Source organism: Pan paniscus, chromosome 10 (genome assembly GCF_029289425.2).
Source record: "Pan paniscus chromosome 10, NHGRI_mPanPan1-v2.0_pri, whole genome shotgun sequence".
NCBI lineage: Eukaryota > Metazoa > Chordata > Mammalia > Primates > Hominidae > Pan > Pan paniscus.
In genome coordinates, this window is record NC_073259.2 from 110,915,402 (window position 1) to 110,931,241 (window position 15,840).

Here is a 15,840-nt window from a genome sequence, read left to right on the forward strand (position 1 = left end):
GATCAAAGTTGGAACCATGTGACACTGATGCCCCAAAAGCTCCTGTTTGTTGACTTGAGCAACTGTCCACTCTTCTGTGGGGTTCCCCAAAGTGGAAATGGCTTAAGGAGGACTGCCACTTAGCCTCTGACTTCGTAAACTAACTTCTGGTGGTAAGAATAAAAGGTTCCTATTCTTCAAGGAAAAATCTGATTGTTTTTTGGCCACAGTAACAAATCCAGATTTTAAAACTGTCCCAAGCAATCAAAGATATCTTGGCAGCAGTAACCACACTTCTGAATGTCATTGGTGATGCTTCTACAGTTAAAGTTCAACTAATCCCTAAACACTTCCACTTCCAAAAGTCCAACGAACTTTGAACTCCATAATTCCCCAAACCTCACATAAAAGTAATTTTCCTTTTGTTTAGAGAGGCTGCATCTTACAAGTACAGTTTTCCCTCACTTAGCAAGCAATAAATTCCACTTTTTTGTTTGTTTGTTTCAAATATTTAGTGGTAGCTTCTTTATTTGACAGTGGGAATGTTTATTTCTGCCAGCTGTGGGAAAATGCCCATTAAATTCACACACAATCCCATTATTCTGAAATCCCAATACTTGGCTCAGCATTTGCTCATAGGTCATTCCATTTGATTCTTGTGCTTCTTTGTGAGGAAGATGACTGGTGGAGAGGGCTTTTGACTGATCCACTTTTATTAAAACTGAGGCACAGGTGGCTGATAATGTAACCCCAGGTCACACAGCTGGTTAGTGGCAGGGTTGGAGCCTAGGTACATCAGAACACCATTCAACCTTCTCATGATCCCAGCTACCAAACCATGGTTTTAGGCTGCCTCTCAGTGCCTGGAGATAATTGGTAGCATTATTTTACTCAGCCCAAAACTTTCTTTTTTGGCCAGGTGTGGTGGCTCTTGCCTGTAATCTTAGCACTTTGGGAGGGTGAGATGGGAGGATTGAGGCCAAGAATTTGAGGTCAGCCTCGGCAATGTAGTGAGACTCTGTCTCCACAAAAATTAAAACATTCAGCCAGGCATGAAAGTATGTGCTTGTAGTCCCAGCCACTCAGGAGGCTGAGGTGGGAGGATTGTTTGAGACCAGAATTCTGAGGCTGCAGTGAACCATGATTACACCACTGCACTCCAGTCCAGCCTGGGTGACAGAGTGAGACCTTGCCTTAAAAAAAGAAAAAAAAAAAAAAAAAAAAAAAGAAAAAGAAAGCTTTTTTTTGAGCTTGTTAACCACTGTGAAAGATGAATGAAATTCTAGGTTGCAGGGTTGCAGCTTTGATGATGGTGATAAGATATTCAGCTCATTTTTTTCTTTGTTAACTCTAAGTCAGGGTATCAGCATTGGATTCTTGGCAAATGTCACCTCACTTAATTCAAGCATATACACAAATAACTGCCTGACAAGGTAGAAAGTTGCAACAGCCCTGAAAAGGTGAGGGGAATGTACTAAGAGATTGGAAGAAGGTGAGGTAGTTCCTGCATGGGAATCAGGGAGGCTTTCATGGATGAAAGGCTCTAGCAGGAAAAATGAGATTAGTACACTGAAGAACACACATATGATTCAGAGGATGAGTGATTCACCAACCCCATGCTTGATCTCCGAAATGGGTATTTAGCTTCCCAGAACCACACACCCATTTCAGGTGGGATCATAGAACTGTACCTGGTTTCCACTCTTGCAGAGGGCATGAGGACCCCTCCCTGGGCTCAACTCATTTGAGAAATTCAGGTCACAGACCTATAACTAGAAGGCTAAAAAATCCATTCCTTACCTGGGAAAACTGGGCAAAGCTGCGATCTGAAAACAAGGGCACATGTCCCAACAGCTCATGGCAGATGTCACTGAAAGACAGAAAGCACAGAGAGCTCGGAGGGGAGGAGGTTTAAGCCAAGCCAGACTCAGTCTTTCTACATGAGGAATGGGCAGAAAGAATGGAAATAACTCTTTTAGGCTTATGATCTCTCTCCCAGGAATAAGTGATATGCAGAGGTTGGGATCAGAAAAGGCAGGGTACAAGGTAAAAAGAAGAAAAGGAAGGAAAAATAAGAGACAGGTGCAGGGTAGGGCACAGCAGCCAAGGGTCTTAAGAGTATCCCCAGTGGGGTACCGGGCAGAAGAGCTAATATTCCTGTGGACATGCTCCCATATACCTAAGTGAGCTATGAGTCATGAACACTTCTCATCCTGTCTTCTCCCTGGTATTGACTTCCCTGGGCAGATACAATATGCTCAGCTATTCCACTGGGAACTAAAACAAAAACAGTGCTGCTCTTCTGTTAGTCTGGAGGTGGACAGCAGTGAGGGAAGAAAACCTACATTTATTTAACACTGTATGTGCTATGTCCATTTGGAACAGGTCTTTTTGGATTTGTAGCAATGAACTTTATGGGCAAGGAAAAACAATTTTGGATGTTCCATTAATTTTTTATAAGTTGCATAAGTTTTATCAGACTAAGGGGATAACGAAACACCCAAGTAAGAAGCATAATGGCTGCAATTCTCTACCTCTACCCAATACACAATCTAGGCAAAGAAAGATAAGAGTAATCTCGATGTATACTTAGGAGGTATTGAGATAGCTTGGCTGCTACTTGTTCCTGTTCTCATTTGCAACTTCGTAGCTTTGACTTTGGAACTTGATTGGGATCTCTCATTCTCACTGCCAAGGGAGTTCTGAGTTATTGGATCACAGGATGCCCAAATCTCCAATCAGTCTGGTCTATCTACTTGGATGGAGCAAATCTCCAGAATAGATGAATTGTTTTTAGTACTACCAGCAAACAGTCTAGACAACTAGTCCTGTGGACCAGCCAGCAATGAACCCAAACCTCATTCTTGCAGCAGGAAAAGATGGCGCTCATTGTGCCTGGCAACTGGTAGCTGGAGGACAGTACTCACGGTTCGGGGGTATACATGGGCTTGGATCCATGTCTGATGTACTGTGTGCAGTGGAAGACTCGGAAGGCCAGGCCACCCAAGAAATCCCGAGAGGAAAGCAGGCCAGCCACAGGTCGGAGGCGGAAACCAGTGCAAGCTGGGATGCAAAGAAGAAAGAAAACTCAAAGCTCATCACCACTGAGTCAGAGGCACTAGGAGACCTTTAGGTAGTGGAGTAGTACACATAACTGCCCAGGGACATAGGCTTTGACGCTAGGCAGACTTGGCTTCAGATGTCTGCCTCGCTGCTTTCTAGCTAGGTGATCTGGATCAAGTAAATTCCCATTTCTGAGCCTCAGTTTCCTCATCTGCATAATGTGGATACATACTTCTTAGAGATGTTCCAAGAATAAAAAGAGCTAATGAATACGAAGTACTTAGCACAGAGCCTAGCACATTGGAAACATGCAATAAATTTAGCTTTCATTACCATTTGTTAGGGTGGAACAATGATTCCCTACTTCTGCTTCTAGAGTGAAGAGGGAATTTGTACCTCATTTCCCAGAAAGGAAGAGTATGGATAGAGTGCTTCCAGCTTCTGTACTGCACCTCACACAGTCTACCCCATGAGTAGCAGTGACCTGTCTGACTGGAGCATTTGGGAAGAGAATATGAATATTGTCAATTTAACTCTTTCTGTACTGCTCTTTCTCTCTTGATTGTTCACAGAGGACCTCATTCCAGTCTGCTCTTGGCCATGCAATGGACTATGCTCTATGAATTGGCAGGTAAGTTTACCTAATTAAGGGGTAAAATATTAGCAAGTCCATTTGTGTGCATATCTATATCACATTCTCTAAATCGCTCAATTTTAAAGCTGACCTCTGATCACCATCTCTATGGTTCCTGTATCTGTCTCTCAGTTTGTTGCAAACTTTGGAGGATAAGGATAATGACAGTGATAATGGTAATAATAGCTAACACTATATATGACCTACTGTATGTAAGACACTCTTTTAAGCTACTTTAGATATGCTACTAATCCCCACAATAGCCCTATGAAGTAGACACTTTTATTATGCCCACTTTACCGATGGGAAAGCTGAGACAGAGATAGGTTAAAGGTCTTATTCAAGGTCACAGCCACAGGCAGTCTAGCTTCAAAGTCTGTTCTCCTAATTACTATTATGTAGCTTCCCAACTGCTAGTATTACTGTTTTATTATTCTTATTATTGGCCATGGCAATGGAAGTAATTAGCTAAAGAAGTCTTTGAGATCCCCTTGCCTCTTGTCCCCACGTTCTCTGTGTCTTCAGGCTGAAGCACACTCTGCTTGGACCCTTACTCCATTCTTTATCTAAGAAGCAAAGACTTTCTAATGGAAGGGACCCAAAAGGTCATCTAGCTCACCCCCAAACTGTCCTGGCTACAACTTCCCTTCCTGCCAAGTAATTTCCCTGGCTCATTGCCCCCACAGTGGCCCATCTCTGCACAGCTCTGATATATAGAAAATTTTGTAACCTGTAGTCTGTCTCCCCACTTCTGCTTATTCTACCTGGCACACAGTAGGTGTTCAATATGTGCTAGTTCATTATTTTGTTTTTGCTAAATTAACATCCTCTTGGCAGAAAGAGTAACACCCATTTCACCTGGATATACTGTACAGAGAGGCTTGCGACTCAATGTACTTACCTATTGAGCTACTCAGATTTCAATTCAGTCCAAATTCACTGAATACCTGCTGTATATGCAAAACTGTGCTGGTTGTTTCCACATGCAGCACCTTACTTCATTCTCATAATTTCCCTATGGGAAAAGCTAAAGAGTTGATACAGTGTCCATTTGACAGATGACAAAACTGAGGCAGGTTTACTCAGCTGGAGAGGATCGAAGGCAGGATTCATACCAGATGCACAGACTCAGAGCTCAGGGCTCTTGGCACCATCCCCAAAAATAGCACATTTCTTACACAAACACACACTCCTAACTCATAACACAGCAGGAACTACAGGGCAAAAACAAAAACAAAAACAAACAAACAAAAAACAACTCAATGAAGCACCTTGGGCTTTAAGTGTGAAAGAAAATACTTTTCAGGGACAGGTACACAGCAAAATCCACAGCCTCAGGTGTTTGATTGAATGAAAGTGGATAAACACAGTAGGGGCTGGAGGGAAGGCAGAGCGCAGTGAAATTTAGTTCTTCCTGGAGGAATCAACCTGCATGCATTTCTACAAGCACATGCTTTCATACTTGCCTCCACATACTTGTCTTCCCCTTCCCTCTCCTCTGCCTCAATCCTCCCCCAACTTTCTTCAGGGCCATTGACCCTGATGTGGACTTACTCTGCAGGAATTGAGAAACATCTTCCAGCTGGGGAATGTTATCTTCATGGAAGCCACAGTACTTTTCAAGAAGTGGAAAAATGTGATTGTACTCATAGCAAGCATGGGTTTTATACAAGGACTTCAGAGTCTTGAACACTGTGCCCCATGTTTTCTTTTCTTCCTCCATGTATTCCACTCGAGGGATGGGCTGCCCACTAGAATATAGGCACAAAATAGGTGTCTCAAGCAGGGCAGGGGCACAGCAGAACGCAGGTTAGGTTAGCAGAGGGAGTCAGGGACCAGAACCTGTGAGCTGCCATCACTTGCTACAGTGAATTTCATACATTATTTGAAAGAGAAAAATTCCACATCTTGATATAGGAAACATTGTTGTTTTGATTTCCCACATGAAAGGGTGATTTGGTTAAGCAATGATACAGGCTGCAGTGAGGATTTGCTCTCACTTTCGGGAAATCACTTGGTTTTTCTACTCTTCTAATTCTCTAATTGCTTACCTAGGGTAGAAATTCACTTACCTGCACGGGCCAGTCAGGTATCACAAAGCTGTAAAGTTGCAGAGATTGGCAATAAGGAGAATGGGGGCTGGCAGGAGAATACATTCCCTTTCTAAACCAGGGCATCTAAGTTAAAGCAACACAGTGTATTTTTATGATGTTAGCTAAAGCAATTATACCAGTGGGCTAAACTGGATTTAATATGTAAGCCACGAATCTGAGATCCCCTTTGTTTGGTAGGCATGCACTTATTGGGTTTGATATTTCTGCTCCTGGGAAGTTATAAAGGTATTTAAATACATGCTAAGTAAGATTCCACATTGTATACATATATCAAAACATCATGTTGTACACCATATTTTATATACAATTATATAATTATATACAATTATATAATTGTATATAATTAAAAATTATATACAATTTTTATTTGTCAATTAGAAAACTAAATAAATAAATAAGTTCTAGATCAAGGATAATAAATAAATATTGGAACAAAGGAGAGAAAATAAATATATAAATCCATTCTAAGGTATAAAATGCCTTATACCTTCTCTTCACTGAGTTTGTTCAAGTACATATGCCAGGCCGCATAGATCCTGAATCTCTTGGGGAAGGGAAGGCTCACATATCTGGATTCTAGTAAGCTCCCCAGGTGACTCTGATGCAAACTATAGTTTAAAAGTCATTAGTTTTAAAAGTCCGGGAAGCTCAAACTGGGTGGAGCCCACCACAGCTCAAGGAGGCCTGCCTGCCTCTGTAGACTCCACCTCTGGGGGCAGCGCATAGCCAAACAAAAGGCAGCAGAAACCTCTGCAGACTTAAATGTCCCTGTCTGACAGCTTTGAAGAGAGTAGTGGTTCTTCCAGCATGGAGTTTGAGATCTGAGAACGTACAGACTGCCTTCTCAAGTGGGTCCCTGACCCTCGAGTAGCCTAACTGGGAGGCACCCCCCAGCAGGGGCAGACTGACACCACACACGGCCGGGTACCCCTCTGAGACAAAGCTTCCAGAGGAATGATCAGGCAGCAACATTTGGTGTTCAGAAATATTCGCTGTTCTGCAGCCTCCGCTGCTGACACCCAGGCAAACAGGGTCTGGAGTGGACCTCCAGCCAACTCCAACAGACCTGCAGCTGAGGGTCCTGACTGTTAGAAGGAAAACTAACAAACAAAAAGGACATCCACACCAAAACCCCATCTGTATGTCACCATCATCAAAGACCAAAGGTAGATAAAACCACAAAGATGGGGAAAAAACAGAGCAGAAAAGCTGAAAATTCTAAAAATCAGAGCACCTCTCCCCCTCCAAAGGAACACAGCTCCTCGCCAGCAACGGAACAAAGCTGGACAGAGAATGACTTTGATGAGTTGAGAGAAGAAGGCTTCAGACAATAAAACTTCTCTGAGCTAAAGGAGGAAGTTCGAACCCATTGCAAAGAAGCTAAAAACCTTGAAAAAAGATTAGATGAATGGCTAACTAGAATAAACAGTGTAGAGAAGTCCTTAAATGACCTGATGAAGCTGAAAACCACGGCACGAGAACTACGTGACAAATGCACAAGCTTCAGTAGCTGATTCAATCAACTGGAAGAAAGGCTATCAGTGATTGAAGATCAAATGAATGAAATGAAGTGAGAAGTTTAGAGAAAAAAGAGTAAAAAGAAATGAACAAAGCCTCCAAGAAATATGGGACTATGTGAAAAGACCAAATCTACATCTGATCAATGTACCTGAAAGTGACGGGGAGAATGGAACCAAGCTGGAAAACACTCTGAAGGATACTATCCAGGAGAACTTCCCCAACCTAGCAAGGCAGGCCAACATTCAAATTCAGGAAATACAGAGAATGCCACAAAGATACTCCTCGAGAAGAGCAACTCCAAGACACATAATTGTCAGATTCACCAAAGTTGAAATGAAGGAAAAAAATGTTAAGGGCAGCCAGAGAGAAAGGTCAGGTTACCCACAAAGGGAAGCCCATCAGACTAACAGCTGATCTCTCGGCAGAAACTCTACCAGCCAGAAGAGAGTGGGGGCCAATATTCAACATTCTTAAAGAAAAGAAATTTCAACTCAGAATTTCATATCCAGCCAAACTAAGCTTCATAAGTGAAGGAGAAATAAAATCCTTTACAGACAAGCAAATGCTGAGAGATTTTGTCACCACCAGGCCTGCCCTACAAGAGCTCCTGAAGGAAGCACTAAACGTGGAAAGGAACAACTGGTACCAGCCACGGCAAAAACATGCCAAATTGTAAAGACCATTGAATCTGGGAAGAAACTGCATCAACTAACGAGCAAAATAACCAGCTAACATGATAATGACAGGATCAAATTCACACATAACAATATTAACCTTAAATGTAAATGGGGCTAAATGCTCCAATTAAAAGACACAGACTGGCAAATTGGATAAAGAGTCAAGACCTATCAGTGTGCTGTATTCAGGAGACCCATCTCACGTGCAGAGACACACATAGGCCCAAAATAAAGGGATCGAGGAAGATCTATCAAGCAAATGGAAAACAAAAAAAGGCAGGGGTTGCAATCCTAGTCTCAGATAAAACAGACTTTAAACCAACAAAGATCAAAAGAGACAAAGAAGGTCATTACACAATGGTAAAGGGATCAATTCAACAAGAAGAGCTAACTATCCTAAATGTATATGCACCCAATACAGGAGCACCCAGATTCATAAAGCAAGTCCTTAGAGACCTACAAAGAGACTTAGACTCCCACACAATAATAATGGGAGACTTTAACACCCCACTGTCAACATTAGACAGATCAACAAGAAAGAAAGTTAACAAGGATGTCCAGGAATTGAACTCAGCTCTGCACCAAGTGGACCTAACAGACATCTACAGAACTCTCCACCCCAAATCAACAGAATATACATTCTTCTCACCACATTGCACTCATTCCAAAATTGACCACATAGTTGGAAGTAAAGCACTCCTCAGCAAATGTGAAAGAACAGAAATTATAACAAACTGTCTCTCAGACCACAGTGCAATCAAACTAGAACTCAGGATTAAGAAACTCACTCAAAACCACTCAACTGCATGGAAACTGAAGAACCTGCTCCTGAATGACTACTGGGTACATAACGAAATGAAGGCAGAAATAAAGATGTTCTTTGAAACCAACGAGAACAAAGACACAACATACCAGAATCTCTGGGACACATTTAAGGCAGTGTGTAGAGGGAAATTTATAGCACTAAATGCCCACAAGAGAAAGCAGGAAAGATTTAAAACTGATACCCTAACATCATAATTGAAAGAACTAGAGAGGCAAGAACAAACATATTCAAAAGCCAGCAGAAGGCAAGAAATAACTGAGATCAGAGCAGAACTGAAGGAGATAGAGACACAAAAAAACCTTCAAAAAATCAATGAATCCAGGAGCTGGTTTTTTTGAAAAGATCGACAAAATTGATAGACTGCTAGCAAGACTAATAAAGAAGAAAAGAGAGAAAAATTAAATACACAATAAAAAATGATAAAGGGGATATCACCACCGATCCCACAGAAATACAAACTACCATCAGAGAATACTATAAACACCTCTATGCAAATAAACTAGAAAATCTAGAAGAAATAGATAAATTCCTGGACACATACACCCTCCCAAGACTAAACCAGGAAGAAGTTGAATCCCTGAATAGACCAATAACAGGCTCTGAAATTGAGGCAATAATTAATAGCCCACCCACCAAAAAAAAAGTACAGGACCAGATGGATTCATAGCCGAATTCTACCAGAGGTACAAGGAGGAGCTGGTACCATTCCTTCTGAAACTGTTCCAATCAATAGAAAAAGAGGGAATCCTCCCTAACTCATTTTATGAGGCCAGCATCATCCTGATACCAAAGCCTGGCAGAGACACAACAAAAAAGAGAATTTCAGACCAATATCCCTGATGAACATCAATGCAAAAATCCTCAATAAAATACTGGCAAACCAAATCCAGCAGCACATCAAAAAGCTTATCCACCACGATCAAGTGGGCTTCATCCCTGGGATGCAAGGCTGGTTCAACATACACAAATCAATAAATGTAATCCAGCATATAAACAGAACCAAAGACAAAAACCACATGATTATCTCAATAGATGCAGAGAAGGCCTTTGACAAAATTCAACAGCACTTCATGCTAAAAACTCTCAATAAATTAGGTATCGATGGGATGTATCTCAAAATAATAAGAGCTATTTATGACAAACCCACAGCCAATATCATACTGAATGGGCAAAAGCTGGAAGCATTCCCTTCCCTTTGAAAACTGGCACAAGACAGGGATGCCCTCTCTCACTACTCCTATTCAACATAGTGTTGGAAGTTCTGGTCAGGGCAATCAGGCAGCAGAAAGAAATAAACGGTATTCAATTAGGAAAAGAGGAAGTCAAATTGTCCCTGTTTGCAGATGACATGATTGTATATTTAGAAAACCCCATCGTCTCAGCCCAAAATCTCCTTAAGCTGATAATCAACTTCAGCAAAGTCTCAGGATACAAAATCAATGTGCAAAAATCACAAGCATTCTTATACACCAATAACAGACAAATGGAGAGCCAAATCATGAGGGAACTCCCATTCACAATTGCTTCAAAGAGAATAAAATACCTAGGAATCCAACTTACAAGGGATGTGAAGGACCTCTTCAAGGAGAACTTGTAGTTGAACCACTGTTCAAAGAAATAAAAGAGAACACAAACAAATGGAAGAACATTCCATGCTCATGGACAGGAAGAATCAATGTCGTGAAAATGGCCATACTGCCCAAGGTAATTTATAGATTTAATGCCATCCCCATGAAGCTACCAATGACTTTCTTCACAGAATTGGAAAAAACTACTTTAAAGTTCATATGGAACCAAAAAAGAGCCCGCATTGCCAAGACAATCCTAAGCCAAAAGAACAAAGCTGGAGGCATCACGCTACCTGATTTCAAACTATACTACAAGGCTACAGTAACCAAAACAGCATGGTACTGGTACCAAAACAGAGGTATACACCAATGGAACAAAACAGAGCCCTCATTAATAATACCACACATCTACAACCAACTGATCTTTGACAAACCTGACAAAAACAGGAAATGGGGAAAGGATTCCCTATTTAATAAATGGTGCTGGGAAAATTGGCTAGCCATGTGTAGAAAGCTGAAACTGGATCCCTTCCTTACACCTTATACAAAAATTAATTCAAGATGGATTAAAGACTTAAATGTTAGACCTAAAACCATAAAAACCCTAGAAGAAAACTTAGGTAATACCATTCAGGACATAGGCATGGGCAAGGACTTCATGTCTTAAAAACCAAAAGCAATGGCAACAAAAGCCGAAATTGACAAATGGGATCTAATTAAACTAAAGAGCTTCTGCACAGCAAAAGAAACTACCATCAGAGTGAACAGGCAACTGACAGAATGGGAGAAAATTTTTGCAATCTACTCATCTGACAAAGGGCTAATATCCAGAATCTACAAAGAACTCAAACAAATTTACAAGAAAAAAAACAACCCCATCAAAAAATGGGCAAAGGATATGAACAGACACTTCTCAAAAGAAGACATTTACGCAGCCAACAGACACATGAAAAAATGCTCATCTTCGCTGGCCATCAGAGAAATGCAAATCAAAACCACAGTGAGATACCATCTCACACCAGTTAGAATGGCGATCATTAAAAAGTCAGGAAACAACAGGTGCTGGAGAGGATATGGAGAAATAGGAACACTTTTATACTGTTGGTGGGACTGTAAACTGGTTCAACCATTGTGGAAGACAGTGTGGCAATTCCTCAAGGATCTAGAACTAGAAATACCATTTGACCCAGCCATCCCATTACTGGGTATATACCCAAAGGATTATAAATCATGCTGCTATAAAGACACATGCACACATATGTTTATTGCAGCACTATTCATAATAGTAAAGACTTGGAACCAACCCAAATGTCCATCAGTGATAGACTGGATTAAGAAAATGTGGCACATATACAGCATGGAATACTATGCAGCCATAAAAAAGGATGAGTTCATGTCCTTTATAGGGACATGGATGAAACTGGAAACCATCATTCTCAGCAAACTATCGCAGGGACAGAAAACCAAACACTGCATGTTCTCACTCATATGTGGGAATTGAACAATGAGAACACTTGGACACAGGAAGGGGAACATCACACACCGGGGCCTATTGTGGGGTCGGGGGAAGGGGGAGGGATAGCATTAGGAGATATACCTGACAAGTTAATGGGTGCAGCACACCAACATGGCACATGTATACATATGTAACAAACCTGCACATTGTGCACATGTACCCTAGAACTTAAAGTATAATAAAAAAAAAAAGAAAGAAAGACTGTGGCAATTCCTCAAAGACCTAAAAGCAGAAAAACCATTTGACCCAGCAATCCTATTATGAGGTACATACCCAAAGGAATATAAATCATTCTATCATAAAGACACATACACACATATGTTCACTGCAGCACTATTCACGATAGCACAGACATGGAATCAACTTCAATGCCCATCAGTGGTGGACTGGATAAAGAAAATGTACATATACACCATGGAATACTATGCAGCCATAAAAAAATGACATCATGTCCTTTGCAGGAACATGGATGGAGCTGGAGGCCATTATCCTTAGCAAACTAATGGAAGAGAAAACCAAAGACCACATGTTCTCACTTGTAAGTGGGAGCTAAATGGTGAGAACATACAGACACATAGAGGGGAACAACACACACTGAGTCTATTGAAGTGTGGAGGGTGGGAGGAGGGAGAGGATCAGGAAAAATAACTAATGGGTGCTAGGCTTAATACCTGAGTGATGAAATAGTCCGTAAAACAAACCCCCATGACACAAGTTTACCTATATGTAAATACCTGCCCATGTACCCTTGAACTTAAAATGAAAGCTAAATTAAAGATTAAAAAAAAAAAGTCCTTTTGAAAACCACCTGGGAATGGACTGTGTTCTGAACAGCACAAACAGATGTAAACCAAACAAAGCCTGACTTCAAAGATCAGTGACTGTTCCCTAGGCTGCAGGCCTATTTCTCTAACAGGAACACAGTCTGGGACAAAGTGAGACCGTTTATCTCAGAATTATGGATCATCATTAGGCTCCAGATTAGGTCTTTCCTGCCCTTTCAGAATTGTACCTCATCCAAACACATTAGAGCACAGTCTTTGTTATTGTCTACAGACGAGTGACAGGGATTAGGCAAAAAGATAGCATTTTGCTTAAGTATTATTGAAAGCCAGACAAGTTCAGAAGGTCTTGTGGTAGCCAGCAATGACGGTGAAACAAAAAATCAGGTAAGCTCTTGCCCAAGAACATGCCATTATCGAGACTAAGCACTGATACAGGAGACAAACAGACTTTGGAAACAGACAGAGACTGTTCAATCCTTGGCCCTGCCATTCCCTAGCTGTATCAGCTCAGGCAATTTAGTAAACCTCTCTGAGCCTCAATCTGTGCAGCTGCTACGTGGGCTAAACATAAGTAACTATTTGTATGGTGTGGATAAATTTAAGTCTAATACAATGTATAAAGTACCTAGTATTAGTACTGACAAATCCTAACAATTGGATAATTGATCATTACCATTATGACTGATTCTCATTTTAAAAGAAAGGCATCTGTTATTCCTGCAACAAATTTCAAGAAATGGTAACATCCTGAGCACCAAGATGTTCTGCTGGTTGACACCTGCTGTTCTAGGGACTCAACATCTGTTCCCCATTCATCAGTAAAGCACCTTTCTTCCCTCTCAGTCTGTGAGGTTCGGGTGAGGAGAGACTCCACTCCTACCTTCAGAAGTGGGCATGTGACCAGGCTAAGCCAATTGAAATCCCTCATTCTCCTGCATTGTGCCTGGCTGAGAGACGGGCCTATGTCCTAATCAGAGTCAGTGGACTCAATGCCAGAACTGTGGTTGACTTTGTTGGAAATAGACAGGACCTCTAATTGAGTTGGCGTATCAGCCTAAAGGTTCTAGATTCCCTCTCCAAGAGAAATGAGGCCAATGTCTGAAAGCAAGGCCAAAGCAAAGGACACTAGAGTCAGAGAGGCAAATAATGAGACACTGAATCCTGGACCTGCCTGAGCCTAAACTATCCCCCTTAAACTCTTCATTTATAGTATCCAGTAGAGCTCTCTTTTATGTTTGAATTGTTTTGCAGCTGAAAAATATAAGCTCCTATGATCCGTTTTATCTATTCCTAGATAAAACTTAAAAGCCCAACTTCCACTCCAGTAATATCATCAAAACCTGCTGTAGAAGCCTTCTAGATGATTCTAGACACAATTCCTGGCTCTGCCTCCAATTCACCATTTTGAATCTTTACTTTTATATGGTCTCTTGGATTCATTCATTCATTCAACAAATGTTAATTGAGCACTGTGACAAAACAGTCAATTACCCCTGCCCTCATGGAGTCCACATTTCTAGTAGAGGCAGACAGAAAGCCAACACAACTCCGTTAGATGATGACAAATGCTATAGAGAAAAAAAGGGCAAAGGTATAGGGAGTTTCAGAGTGGGGTTTCAATTTTACATAGGGTGTAGAGAGGGCATGGCTGAGAAGGTGACATCTAAATGTCACCGAGGAGATGAGGCCTCGGTGCTTCACTCTGGAGTCTTCCGTTTAGCTTGAACATAACTATTTGAGATTCTGATTCTGCTTTTCTGCAGGTTAATCTGATTAGCGCCAGCCCCTGAAGTCTAAAGCAGTGATCGCTGTATCCCCTTTATGCAGTTATTGGGGCTGCTCATCCCAAGCTTGATAGCAGTGGCTCAGCAGTCACTGCTTTCCTGGGAAAAGCAGGAGAATCTCAATTCTAACTCTGCCGCTTCCTAACTGAGTGAGACCTTGGTCAATTTTTAAAAAGCAAAATCACAAACGAAAGCACAAAAATGTTAAAAATGTGACACTAAACAGACCATGTAAAGGACACGTGTTGACAAAATGAGGGTAGAAACAGAAAGGTAGAGTGTCGCCTTGTTTGACCTCAGTTGGAGGTATACACCTCAGTAGAATCAAATTTTTTCTCCTCTCTGTGCAAGTCTGGGAATGACTGTGAAAGTGTACAGTGAGTATCGATTTTGGGGTCACAAATACACTTAAGCAAGTAGGCAAATTCGCAAAATAGAATCTGCAAAAAAAAAAAAAATAAATAAATAAACAAGGATGAACTATATCAGACCCTGAAGTAAGAGACTATTTTGAAGAAGAAAGACATGGTGAAAAGAGCACTGAAAGCTTAAATGAGATGAGATAAAGTAAAGTCTGAAATAGGCTTTGAATTTTTTAAAAAGGCGAGCCCTTTACTAGCTACATGACCTTCGGCACATCAGTTAGTTAATCATGTGGGATTCATCTATAAAAGGTGAGAAATTGACTAAAAAATTTTAACATACTTCTGAGAGTCCAGCTATCTATAGATGATTTTCAGTAACCAAGTTAACTAATTAACATCCAGGATTGTGAGGTGATTCACCAATTTCACTCTTCTTCATAAGGTTTCACATTTCTATGAGAAGGAGGTTGAGGAGGATCTGTCTCCGCTCTCCCCAAATCCCAGCAACCCAGAAGTAAGTGAATGTACTTTCTAAGCACCTCCTCCTTGATTATATGAAGTGCAGTCTCTAGACTCTAGGAGTCCCCAGACACTCAGAAGAGTGGCTAAAAATACCCTTAGAATTCAACAAACCTGAGTGTAAAACCTGATTATGTCACATACTAGCTACATGATGTTGGCAACTTACTTAACCTTTGTAAGCTTTGATTACCCCATCCGAAAAATGAGAAGTTATTATTGAGGCTAAACAAAATGATATATACAAAGCATTCACCAAAGCCCCCAGACACACAGCAAGAAGATAATAAGTATGATCTGTTATTGCTGACTATCTGAAGGACTCTTGCCTGTACCTGCTTTGATGGTGTCCACCTGACTGAGCTGGGGCAAAGGTGGGGTCAGGAGAGGGAGGTCACCATCTTCTGTGAATCCTGCTCAGCAGGATCCAAGGCCCAGATGGGCTTAGATCTGACTAAAGACAGCACATTTTTGAATTCTTCCACTATC

General features: G+C 41.2%; 1 protein-coding gene across 2 annotated transcripts in view; it reads right to left on the reverse strand.

Annotated features, from left to right (window-relative positions):
• PAH (phenylalanine hydroxylase) overlaps positions 1-15,840 on the reverse strand; it is a 78,419-nt gene that overhangs the window by 11,398 nt on the left and 51,181 nt on the right. For both annotated transcript variants that reach the window (XM_008958014.5, XM_003832571.6), the window contains exons 6-8: positions 5,231-5,427; positions 2,907-3,042; positions 1,780-1,849 (exon numbers count right to left, since the gene is read on the reverse strand). In XM_008958014.5, coding sequence (XP_008956262.1) covers positions 1,780-1,849; positions 2,907-3,042; positions 5,231-5,427 — 403 coding nt within the window. The remainder of the gene's footprint in view (positions 1-1,779; positions 1,850-2,906; positions 3,043-5,230; positions 5,428-15,840) is intronic.